Source organism: Coenobita brevimanus, chromosome 70, assembly GCF_032717465.1.
Source record: "Coenobita brevimanus isolate Jiangsu-jjx chromosome 70, ASM3271746v2, whole genome shotgun sequence".
Taxonomy (NCBI): domain Eukaryota; kingdom Metazoa; phylum Arthropoda; class Malacostraca; order Decapoda; family Coenobitidae; genus Coenobita; species Coenobita brevimanus.
In genome coordinates, this window is record NC_137023.1 from 43,747,212 (window position 1) to 43,760,184 (window position 12,973).

Consider the following 12,973-nt stretch of genomic DNA (forward strand, 5'->3'; position numbering starts at 1 on the left):
ACTCATTTCTTCCACCCTCCCTTTTCCATCCATTCTAATATCTTTCCCTCCACCCTCAAATACTTCCACCTAACATCAATCTGTCTATTCCTCATGCTTACTCCCTTCTCCTTGTCCCTTCCTGTCCCCTCACCTTTCCCTCCCCTCTCCTCTCCGTCCTCTCCTTGCCCTGTCCCCTTATCTCTCTGTCCTCCTCTTTTCCTGTCCCCTCACCCTTCCTTCCTCTCTCTCCTCCCCCTCCTGGAGTAATTCCCTTCTTCGTCTTGCTCTTAATATCCAACTCCATGTTCCTTGTTCCTAGTCATTTCCATCCCATTCATTTCATCTCCATCTCATCTCCCTTCCCCTTTCCCCTCGCTCCCTCCTGTCCTCTCTCTCGCATTTCTTCCCCCCCTCCTCATTCCCCCCCCACTCTGGCCTTCCCCTCCCTGCTGATGGCCTTCTCAGCAGCGTCTTGCCATTTTCAAAACCTATCTTTCATTCTTCTGAGTCCATTTTGCTTCATTCATCCCTCCTCCTTCTACCTTCCCCTCGCTCCTTCCTGTCCCCTCTCCCAATTCTCCCCCCCCCCTTCTCCTCTCCCCTCTGGCCTTCCCCTCCCTCCTGACGTCCTTCCCAGGTAAGTCTTGCCCTTCTCCCTGCCTGTGCCGCGTATATAAAAGACTCTTGTCCCGCGGCATCCCGGCAGAGTTTCTCAACGCCCGCTGCGGCACACTTCCCTTCCCCCCAACCTCCCCTCTGCTCGTCTCTGTAGAAGAAAAATCCAAGAGGTGGGTGTCCAGCTTCTTAACTCCCCCGCTACTACTACCTCTGACCCTGTGCCGATGATCTTGCCATTCCATTTTACGTGGGAGATGATCCTGTCTGCCGAGTCTCGATGATCTTGCAATTTTTTTTTACGAGGAAGACGATGCTGATTGCCAAGCCCGCTCATTCAACGCAATCACGGTGCAGAGTGACTGGTTTTTACGGGAGTTGGAGGCTTCATACTCGTTGCCTAGAGAGTCATCGAAGGCTGTGTTCGTATTAAAGTGACTAATTACGACAAACGGCTAGAGAGTGTACATTTCCATAAAGAGAAAAAATTTACCACAGGAAATTACCACTTTAATTTGAAGATTATTACTCGTAGTCTTGCCGAGTCAACAAAAACTGTGTTCCGTTCTAATTGGCTGGTCAATCAAAGCACAGCGTTACACAGAGTTTACGTTTCGATTGTCGGAGGATTCTCACACAAAGGAACTGTCTGATGTGGGAGTTTAGTAGTCGCAAAAACAAAAACAAAAAAATGGGGCCAGATTCAATTAAGGTGGCAGATCGTGGCAAGACGTTCTATAATTAACATTTCGATGGAAGGAGGTTTCTTAAAAAGATATTACTTTCCTAAAAATTCCTGTCCCAAAGTAATCATTTGGACAAAGAGAGATTCATTAAAAAAATATATATCTTTTAACGTATGATACAAAATATCTCCAAGTATAAATTCTGACAGAAAGAGGATTCTCACAAAAATAAAATTCAATAATATACATACTCAGAGATTGTTTTCGACGTCTGCTGAAAGTCGTAGCTTCGAATACATCGGTGAAGGGAGGATTCGCATAAAAAAGGTTACAGTTTCTTTTTATGTTTACTGAATAATAATAATAATAATAATAATAATAATAATAATGAATAATAATAATAATAATAAATAATAATAATAATAATAATAATAATAATGATAATAATAATAATTTTGTTTACTAAAAATCGTGTCCAGAGCACTGATTTCAACAAAGGGAAGATTCTAAAATAAAACAAGAAACGGTGCCAAGGCACAGAAAACCCGTCCCTGGAAGTCATTTTGGTGCTGACGTATAAACAAAACAGGATATCTAGTCAAAGATGTCACACATCAAATTTGGAGTAAATCGTGTGAAAATAGACGATTTTGTACCCACTTGAAATTTTAGCCCCGACCCACCTGACACTGAACCCCTACCGCTAACTGGGGGGTGACCCCTCTGACGTAATGAGGCATGTTATAGAATGTTGATGTGAAAGATGCACTTTTAGGTTTTGGTTTCATGTCGATATGACGAATTTGAAAGGAGTTATGGCGAAAAAACTATTTTTTTTACTTTTTTTATTTTGGGGGCCTACAGCCTGGGCCTTTGCCCAGTTTCGCCAAAAACTTAATCAGGTGATCAGAGGGTCATAGTCCATCATCCCTGTAATTTTAGTTAAAAAATCGCACCAGTAGTTTTCGCGTAAAGTTGTTAACGGACAGACAGAAGTACAAACAAACAAAAACACAAACAAAGAGACAAACCGAGTGAAAACAATACCCGTCCACGAGCCCCTCCAGGGCGGGGACGGGTTAAAAAAAAAAAAAAAAAACGCCAGAGCATACTTGTGCATTTTAACAGAGCGAGGATTCTAAAAAAGAAAAAAAAAGTGATTTTGTGTGTGTGTGTGTGTGTGTGTGTGTGTGTGTGTGTGTGTGTGTGTGTGTGTGTGTGTGTGTGTGTGTGTGTGTGTGTGTGTGTGTGTGTGTGTGTGTGTGTGTGTGTGTGTGTGTTTACCAAAAGTCACATCAACGAGAAGGACTTTCACCGACTCGAGTCCTGAATGCTGGTGTCATCTCTCCCTGTCGCGTCCTTTGTCAAACCGTCTCGTGACCCCAACATGCGTTAAGAGAAAGTGAAAAAGAAAGAAAGAAAAAAAAAACAAGACGGATCACTCCTCTGCATAATCCTCTTAGTGCCTTCATGCTTCACTCGATGGCTGAATACTTTCTTGTTTTTTTTTTTCTCCTTTTCACTTTCCCCATACTTAAAAACCCGTCTTGGCACGTTTTTCACCACATATTCTCCTTCAGTCATAGTACATCTGTTTTTACCTTCATCTTGCCATCTTCAGACGATTTACTTCAGCTTGTAAGGGACTTTTCAAACAATAGGGTTTAAACTAATCTTCAATAACCAATTCGATACGAGAGGCCGCTACTAAAATGAATAAAAATCACTCAAGAGCCAACAAGAAAAAAGTTAAGACGTCCTAGGATGAAGCTAAAGCCTTCAATAAGATGTGTGTATTGTGCTTTACTTTTGCAAACTTCAGACGATTTTATTCAGCATTAAGAAACACCTCATGTATTCAAAAGGATAGGGAAAGTTACATCAAACCCTTCCATCCTGAAACGTCTACCCTAACCTGAAGGAAATCGTCTGGAGAATGCAGGGATATGAGGAATAAGGCGTCCTCGGACTGAAGGAGTTGAAGGTTTTGTTCCGCCAGACCTGACTTCTTTGGTGTGTTACTAAATCTTGTTCATATTCCACACACGTTCTGTTCTCTAATTCTCTCCATTATTCTTCTCTCTCCTCTCTCCACCATTCTCTTCTTTCGACCTCTCTGCTCTCTCCAATTTCCCTTACCTTCCTTTCCCCATCTTTACTCTCCAACTTTTGCCTCTATCTCCTCGCCACCTTACTATGGTAGTTACTTCTCCCTCACCCCACTCCTCTCGCCAGACTACTCTCCACTTCTCAGTATTCTTCATACTCTTTTCTTCCATTGTCCCCCTGGAACCCACTTGCGATTCTTTCCCTCTCTTTCTTTCCTATTCACTTCCCTCTCCCCTACCTCCACCCCTCCTCCTACCCCCAACTCTTTTTTACCATTCTCTTCTCTTCCTTTACCCCCCTCTCCATCTGTCATCCCCCCTTCCCTTCCCTTCTTCTCTTTTCTTCACTCCCCTCGCCCCCACCCGTTCAGTTCCTACGGTCCTCCCTTCCCCTTCCCTTCTCTTCCCTCACCCATGACCCCAGCCCTCTACCTACCGCCTACCTTTCCTCCCTTCCACCTCCTTCCCTTGTCTCCCCTCGCCACTCCCCTTCCCCACTTTATCTATACTTGATCTCTTCCCTCACCCTCCTTTCTTTTTCCTTACTCCTCCCTCCTCCCCTGCCACTCATTCCCGCCCCCCTTTTCAGTCTTCCCTTTCTCCTCCTTCCCATCTCTTTCCCTTAATCCCTCCCTGTCTTCTTTTCAACCTCTATCCTTCTCTTACCTCATCACCCTTTCAACCCATCCTCCTGCCCTCTCCCTTCCTGTCAGTATCTTCCCTCTCCTTCTTTTCTCTCCCTTCCCTTCCCATGCCCCGCCTCCGTCCTACTTCTCTCGTTTTTTACCTTCTCCCCCTTCCCCCCCTCCCCACACTTACCCAATCATACCATCTGTCCACTTTCCCTTTCATCCAGTCTTTCCCCCTCTCTTTCTTCCCCGTCCCTCCATCTCTTCCCTCGCCCTCCCCCATCCCCTCACTCTCCCTTTAACGTTCTACTTCTTTCATGCCCTCCTCCCTTCCTTGTTAACTCGTCTTTGGCTCACAGAATAGATATCTTAGTTATAACCTATCTTATAACTAGCAGCCTCGAAAGAACTAAAAGGTCGGATGCTGTTAGCTCTCCATTGTATTGCTTTGTCCTCACTACCTTCTTTGTCTCTCTCCAGTCTCCACACTTGTCTCTTCCCAATCTCATTCTTATCACCTTTCCACTCTCCCTTTCACCCAATTCTTCCTCCTCCTCCTCCCTCCTTCCCCCTCTTTCTTTCCTCACCTTCTCTTCCCTCGCCCTCCCCTTCCCACCGCCATCATACTTTTCTCCTTCATTACCTCTCTTCCTCTCTCACTACCTCTCTTCCCCCCCTCCAGTTTCCCTATTTACCACTTCCTATTCTCCTTTTCACCATCTAGTCACTCCCTCTTTTATTTCTTCTCTCCACGTGCACACACACACACACACACACACACACACACACACACACACACACACACACACACACACACACTATTCTCCTCCTCCCTTTCTCTTCCCTCCCCTTTCCAATCTCATCTTCCCTTTCCTCCCTCTCTTCTTCTCCTCCCCCTTTTTTTCTTTCTGACCCCTCATTTCTTCCCCGTCTCCCCTTCTCTCCCTTTCCTTTGCCCCTTCCTCGCCACCTATCTTTTCCTTCTCTTTCCTCACTCTTCTTCCTCATCTCATCTTCTCTTCCCTTCCCCTTCCCCCTTCCTCACCACTCCTCTTCTCTTTTCTTCTCTCCCATTCCCTTCCCTCTTCCCCCTCTCCCTTCCTTCCTCCCCCTCTCACTTCCCTCCCCCCCTCTCACTTCCCTCACTCCTCGCTCACTTATAACCCTTGTTTCCTTCCTCCCGCTTTACCACTTTCCCTTTCATACCTTCCTTTCCTTCCCTCCCGTACTCCTCCCCTCTTCGTTCTCTCCCCTCCTCTTCCTTCCTCCCCCCTCTCTCCCTCTAGTTCCTCATTGGCTCGGTGGTTGGAGGTGAAAGTTGGAGCAGAGGTGAGCGTGAAGCACCTCCCCCTCCCCCTCCCCCTTCTTCATTGCATGCATTACCAGCCCCTTGTTACTTTCTTGCGTCACATCTTCACTATTTAATTCTTGCTGCCATCAGACAATGAAAATAGCGATTAAGACAAACCACCACACGAAGGGGACTGTGTGTGTGTGTGTGTGTGTGTGTGTGTGTGTGTGTGTGTGTGTGTGTGTGTGTGTGTGTGTGTGTGTGTGTGTGTGTGTGTGTGTGTGTGTGTGTGTGTGCGTGCGTGCGTGCGTGTGAACTTAAAGTAGATAAAGTAACAGCAAAAATCGTCTGGCGGAATCACAAGGCACAAACCTCTCTCATCCCACCATTTCCCACGGCCTGCGTCACGTTCTCTGATTGTGGTAATATTAAACCCGTATACTTTCACCACTTCACTACAGGACCAGCCTCTTGAATGGCCTAATATCGTCTGGTGGCAGCAAGGAGCACACACTTTTCGTCTTCCACATCCTCTTCTCTGCCCCGCATTACCTGGTGTCACTTGCTACCGTTTCGTCTGAGCGTCTGGAAATAAACCGCCGTATACTTTAATCAGTCTGAAATCTTCCTCCAAAGTTGGCTAAAATCGTCTGGCTGTGGCATGAAACACCCTCTCTAGATCCTCCTCTTCTGCCTATTCATTAAGGGCTTCCCACAGTTTGCGTTATATTCTCAGCTCATGGAACCACACAATAGCGTTATTCACAGTATCGACGGGCGATTTTATTCATCTTAAAAGAAACCCCTAGTAGTGAAGTGACTGAACCCTTCATTACACTTACGTCTTTTTCATTTTACTCTATCAACCGACGATTTTTTTTTTTTAACGATCGAAGGAGTTCCATTGTCTAAGGGGTTGATGAATGCTATGTCTAACCCCTCCAGCTTACAAAGTGTCCCTTAAGCAGCATAAAATCGTCTGGAGATAGCACGAATATAAGAGACATCTAATTAGCGATGAAGTTGATGAGAAGTACAGTATGGTGAACGAAAATTTAGGGTGTTCTCTCTCTCTCGTTGACTGCGTAACGTGGAGAGAAGATTTGCAATTCCTAATCCTTTCTGAAGGTCCAAAAATCGGCATCTATTTATCAACTTCTTTATCTATCAGTCTATCTATCTATCTATCTATTAGCGTATCTGCGCCACATCCTATGACAAGTTGCCTCGACAAAAGGGACCTCCATGCGATTCTGTTCCTCCTCAGTAACGACCTCTATTCCCATGACGACCCTACACCCTCCCTTACATCATACTCTACTACCTTCTCTCTCCACCGCTTCCTTTCTCGATCTCCCTCTCCTTCTTTTTCCAGCCACCTCATAATCATGCTCTCTCCTAGTAAGCCACTCTTCCTTAATAATAATAATAATAATAATAATAATGGATTCAAGAGTTTATGTACTGTATTGTGTTTTGCCTTCCATATTTCTCATTCCTCTCCGAACGTCATCTTTCCTTAACATGGCATTTTGTTGTGTGAGGTATATTTTCACGTAAAAGACTCTCATTTAACACCTTTCATCACCACAACCGGCAGGGCAAGTGTCGGCGAACTTCTAATCTTGAAAGTACCTAAGACAGTAAAGAGTGGGAGGAGGAATGGAAAGTGAGTTACGTTAAGGAAAGTGACCTCTGCTATTAAGGCCTTCACTACGGTTATGTATTTTCCATTTCACTCTTGCTGCCTGTAAACGTTTTCTTTGGTAAGATTAGTGGAAACGTTTTTTGGTGAATAGGTTAGATTTCTTCTCAGGTGTATATAATGTCTGGTGGTTGCAAGCATGAAAAGAAAAACAGACGTAACCGTACTGAAGTGGTAAAAGTCTCAGTACGAGAGAGAATTGTTGAGTACAGAGTTAGCAGGACGGCGAGATGAGAATGTGTTAGTACCTACACCGGCGTACTAGAGGGAGGCACTGGTAGGCTATGAATGTGAAATCAAGAGTCTGAACATTCACTGGGAAATGTTAACTCTCTGATGATCGGAACAACTCCAGTCTTTGAAGCAACGATTGTCGGACGATTTCAGTCAGCTGAGAGTACGTTATAGGAGCCTACAAGCATTAAAGATTATAATGCATGCTGTGCCGAGTGAACAGGACAAGGATTATTAGGAATCGTGAAAGGCGCAAAGAAAGGCAGTGTAATGAGTGAGGACTGGAACGTAGTGCGCACAGATGACACAGACACATAAAAAGGAATGGAAATGACTAGGGAGGTGGACAGCATGTATCAGCGAGCTCATGCATAAGGCGTGATTAGTCAAGGACATGGTTTGATACGGCTAGTGGATGTGAGAAACACGTGTGGAAGATGAGGAGGGAAATAACATGACGCAATGCTGAAATGGACGTGTGAGAATGAGACGTGTACAAGGTGAGAAAGGCAATAACAAGGCGCAAAACAAAAATGGATGGACGACGTTTTGTTTACATTAGCTGTCGACGGACCTGTTCTACTCTACAGGTGTTGCCAAAGTGACTTATTCAGCCCGATAACATTTTTTTAAAGTTTTAATTCATTTACCTCCATACATTTCCATTCAACTTTAGCGGGCCTCTCTCTCTCTCTCTCTCTCTCTCTCTCTCTCTCTCTCTCTCTCTCTCATGTATCGTATCAGTCAAAATAATCTCTGGGCAGATAAACATACTAAACCTTTCTCCCATTAGGGATATCAAGCGGCAGAGGTTAGGGAAGCAAGACCACAAGTTATAAAGTGCTGTAGCCGGAGCTATTAATACGACTAGGCTCCGACAAAAGGCAAAATATATACTGATGCTTGCACGCACAGTATTTGGTCATCATCATCATCATCATCATCATCATCATCATCATCATCATCATCATCATCAAAATCACTATCCTTTTTCAGACTACTACATGGGGTTGATAATATTCAGAAATAGGAAAAAGAAAGCATGAAAGTAAAGGATTTCTAAAGATGACTGACCACAATTCAAGCTGTTATAATAAAGAACCGAGTACCGGTATTGGAAAGACAAGAAGTATCAACAAGCAGAGCAAATGAAGATACTGTAGGTATCAAGTCATGTCTTTCTGTGCACCGTAGTAAGCTGTGTCCGTGAATAGCATGCATTTCAAAAGGCTTTCTTGACACACTCGTACAATTTACCGATATTGGAATAAATAAAGAGACAAATTAAGAATGTACGTACAATTTTACGAAAAAGGCATTGTGTGCGTAGCTGTACAGAAAGGGTGGAGAGTAAGTCACCTGAAATAAAGGATTAATTTCAATATATAGATATTAATAGAAACCACAACGCAAGAGATAACGAGCCACGATTGAACTGAAGTTAATTACAAGCTAAATATCTCCCGCACCTCAGAAGAATCGCGTACACATTTATGCATAAAATTATAAGTATTATCCAATTATCCATCCCCGCCATGGAGGGGCTTGGGGACGGGTACTGTTTTCACTCGATTTGTCTGTCTATCTGTCTGTCTGCTAACTTTACGCGAAAATTATGGGTGCGATTTTGACTAAAATTACAGGGATGATGGGCTATGATCTTCTGATCACCTGATTAAATCATGGGCCAAATTGGGCCAAGGAGGCTGTAGGCCCCAAAAATGTTAAAGAAAAATAATAATAATACCGGTAATAATTTCTTCGCCATAACTCCTTTCAAATTCGTCATATCGACATGAAACCAAAATCTATGAGTGCATCTTTCAAATCTGCATCCTACAACATGCTTCATTACATCAGGGGGGGTCACCCTCCAGTTAGCGGTAAGGGGGGTCAGTGTCAGGTGGGTCAGGCCTAAAATTTCAAATGGGTACAAAATCGACATTTTCACCCGATTTACTCCAAATCTGATATGTGATATCTCTGACTAGATATCCTGTTGTGTTTACAGTCAGCACTAAAATGACTGCAGGGGAAGGGTTGGCTGTGCCTTGGCAAAGCTTCTTGTTTGTAATTATATTCATTCCAGTACTGATAAATTATAAAAGTAAGACAATACCTTAAATGATAAGGGTATGGCAAGATATTATTTTACTGAAGATATTAAATTATAAAGGTACAGCAAGATACTGAATTATTGAAGATACTGAATTATAAGGGCATGGCAAGATATTAAATTACTGAGGATATTAATGATAAGGGTATGACAAGATATTAAATTATTGAGGATATTAAATTACAAGGGAACAACAAGATATTAAGTTATGAGGGTATGACGAGGGATTAAATTATACACGCGTGACAAGATAGTCTCCAAGTGTCAAGAGCTCATCGTTTCCGCCCACGCCAGCTCTGCCTTACACCCATCCGTGATCATCATTTGAATTACACCCAAGTTACAGCCATCTATGATCATGAATGGAGTTACATCCATCCATGATCATTATTAGCTACACCCATCCATGAGCATTATTGGAGTTACACCCAGCCATGATTATTATTGGAGTTACACCCATGCATGATCATGACTGGAGTTTCACCCATCCACGTTCATGATCTATAATTTACACTGACCCCTTCATTACGATTACTTTTTTTCATACTCAGGTCACTATACCCTTTTTACTCTAACCTGGTCTCAAACTTCCATATCTCCTTCACTGCAAAGATTTAAAATGAAATTAACACTAAAACATGGTGCTTATTATGAAGAAGTGCTGTGGAATGGGGCAGCAGTAGTATTGTCTTTTTTTTCAGCCACCCAGCTACATGAAATAATCTACAAAAGAAAGAAAATTTGGGCCAAGTTAAGGTAAAAAGGGTATACCACACGATCAAAATTAAGATGGGAAACGATGTCTAACAGTGAAAGGGTTAGTAAAGTCTACTTTAGTCTGAATTAAATCATGTGATGGCAGGAAGAATGAAGCCAAAATTATGTCCTCGAACTGAAGGTCAGACAGTGCTCAAAATATGACCTGGTAATTAAAATAACGGAGATTCTCAAGAGAATATCACTTCATTTTTTCCAATGTCTTCAGTCATTTTTTTGCTATGGCACCATTAAAACGAGGTTAAATATTTCATTGCACTGGTGAAAAATATTAAACGAATTTCACACACGTGGGTAGGTCTTAGGAAATATATTCATAAACATGGACCCTACCAGATGCAAAAAAGTGAATGTGCCAGAAACAGGTGAGGTGTTAAGAAACCTAAACACTGATAACGTGTACCAGGCCCGTGTCTCGCGACTCATCTGGGCGATAAAGTCCTCTCGATTCAGCCCACAACGCACAGAGAAATCTCACAGGTGGAGCGGCGCGTGATTGGACTTTATTCCCAAATGAGTTGCCGAGACGCGGGGGTTCCAATCACCGCTGCTCTAACCTGTGGCATTTCTCTTTGCAGGATGTGGCGCTTGACAGCGACGCTGCTGGTGCTGGGGCTCGCCTCAGCATCGCCCCAGGGAGGCTACCTGCCTCCTCGCCCTGAACCCGTCTGCCCCACCGTCACCTCCACTATCTACGACACCAGAGTGCAGACCTCAGTCGTCGTACAGACACAGGATAGGGTGGACACACAGTTCGTCACCACCACCCTCGTCACACGGCAGGTTGTCCCCACCACAATCTTCCGTACACGGGTCCAGACTCAGGTCCAGTACCAGACCAGTGTTGTACAACAAACTTCTGTACGGGTTGTTGACAGAGTCATCACCCAGACCATTCCAGGACAGGCAAGACAGGAAACCCGTTACGTCACTTCCACTCAGGTCGTCCCACAAGTCAGCTATATCACACAGACTCAAGTTCAGACACAGGTCGTACCTGTTGAGGTTACCAGGACACAGATCCAAACAGTCAATCAACCAGTCGTCAACTACCAGACTCAGACTCGACAACAAACCCAGGTGGTCTCCATCCCTGGACCTGATGTTGTCCGCACTCGTGTGCAGACGGTGGTCCAAACCTCGGTCGTGAGACGCCAACAGCCTGGAAGAACCAATTATGTAACCTCTACTATAGCCCGACAAGCTACCCGAACCAGTGTCGTTCAAGGACAGAATGTCTTCCAGACTAGTTTCGTCCAGCGACAACAAGTTGTGCCCTTTACCTCTGTCAACACCCAGTTCCAGAATGTTTTCGTTACTCGTGAACAGGTGGTGACCTCGACCAACGTGCAAGTTCAGACACAAATCCGCACTCAGGTGGTGCCCCAAGAGGTGGTACGGACACAAGTAGTGGCCAACACCATCTTCACCACCCTCTTTGAGACCAGAGTGCAGCCCTTCACTCAGGTGCAGACTGTCGTTCAGACGCAATTCGTCACTCCCAACCCAGTGATCCGGACTCAGCAGGAAGTCCGCACCTCCGTGGTCCAAGTGCCTGGTCAAGACCGTATAGTAACCCAGCAGGTGGTACAAACCCAGCAGCGTCAGCAGGTCGTCTTCCAGACTGTCAATCAGGGCAGACAGGTCACAGTCACACAGACCATTACCGGCACCTGTGCCCAGCAAGGATACAACTACAACCGGCCTTCTGTTGCATTTAATTTTGGCAAATAGAATAACATGAGAAGAGCAATTATTCTTTAACATCTTTACTGGTGTCGATATACATAAGGAAGAGGAGACTGAAGTGTACCGACCAAAATTAAACAAATATATGCTGCAATAGCATCACATGAAAAATTGCAATTATATTCTGACTGATTCTTTTTGTATTTATATAAACAGAAATATACTCTCACTAACAACATTCCAGTTTCAATCATGCCTTCACTGACAAAATGGAATTATATACCTTTATAGTGCAAGTAAGTATATTTCAGAGTATCACTGATAATAGAGTACAGCATTTTGTGTTGTAAACATTCCTTAACATTAATGTACTTGTTTCTGCAGGATGAAAGCACTGTTGCTGTCCCTACTGGTGGGCTCTGCCATTGGGGCTTCACTCGACCGACCACAAAGGCAGGTGTTTGGCAATGCTTTGGATCTGCAGTCTTCCTTCAATGGTTATCTTCCCCCTCCTGTGCAACCCTGCCAACCCTCAACTATCTACCGTACGCAGACACAGTATTCGACACAAGTAGTTCCTTCCATCGTCTACAACACCGACATCCAGTACCGTACCCAAACTGAATACAGAACACAACAAGTTTTCACAACAGTCTTCTCTGAAAATGTAATTACTCAAACGGTACCATCCGTGCAGTTCCAAACTGTAACAGTCACTCGCACACAGGAGCAAGTCCGCACCCAAGTGATCACCCTACCAGCTCAAGTGAATTATGTCACGCAGACTCAAACAGTCGCGAGAACTCAAGTTCAGTTTCAGACCAGGTTCAGTACCCGGGTGCAACAGGTTCCAACGACTATCGTCAGGAACGTGGTGTCCACACAAGTCGTTCCACAGCAAGTTGTCAGCACTGTCTTCCAGACTCAGTTCGTCACCAGGACCCAACAACTCCCTGGCCAGACCCGAACTGTCCAGAGCACTCAGTTCAGCACCATCTTCTCCACAGTCGTCGTTCCCGGTCAGGATGTCGTTCTTACTTCTACCGTTGTCTCCACTAATGTGGTAACACGGACCATCTCTCAACCTGGTCAGACCCAGATTGTCACATCTACCCAAGTCGTCCCCGTCACCACCACCATC

At 44.4% G+C, this 12,973-nt stretch overlaps 1 protein-coding gene across 1 annotated transcript; it reads left to right on the forward strand.

Moving 5' to 3' along the window:
- Positions 1-713: 713 nt before the first annotated feature.
- Positions 714-12,050, forward strand: LOC145406479 (uncharacterized). Its single transcript, XM_080277634.1, has 2 exons — positions 714-770; positions 10,722-12,050. The coding sequence occupies exon 2, from the start codon at positions 10,723-10,725 to the stop codon at positions 11,875-11,877; it is 1,155 nt and encodes a 384-aa protein (XP_080133760.1). The 5' UTR covers positions 714-770; position 10,722; the 3' UTR covers positions 11,878-12,050.
- The last annotated feature ends 923 nt before the right edge of the window (positions 12,051-12,973 follow it).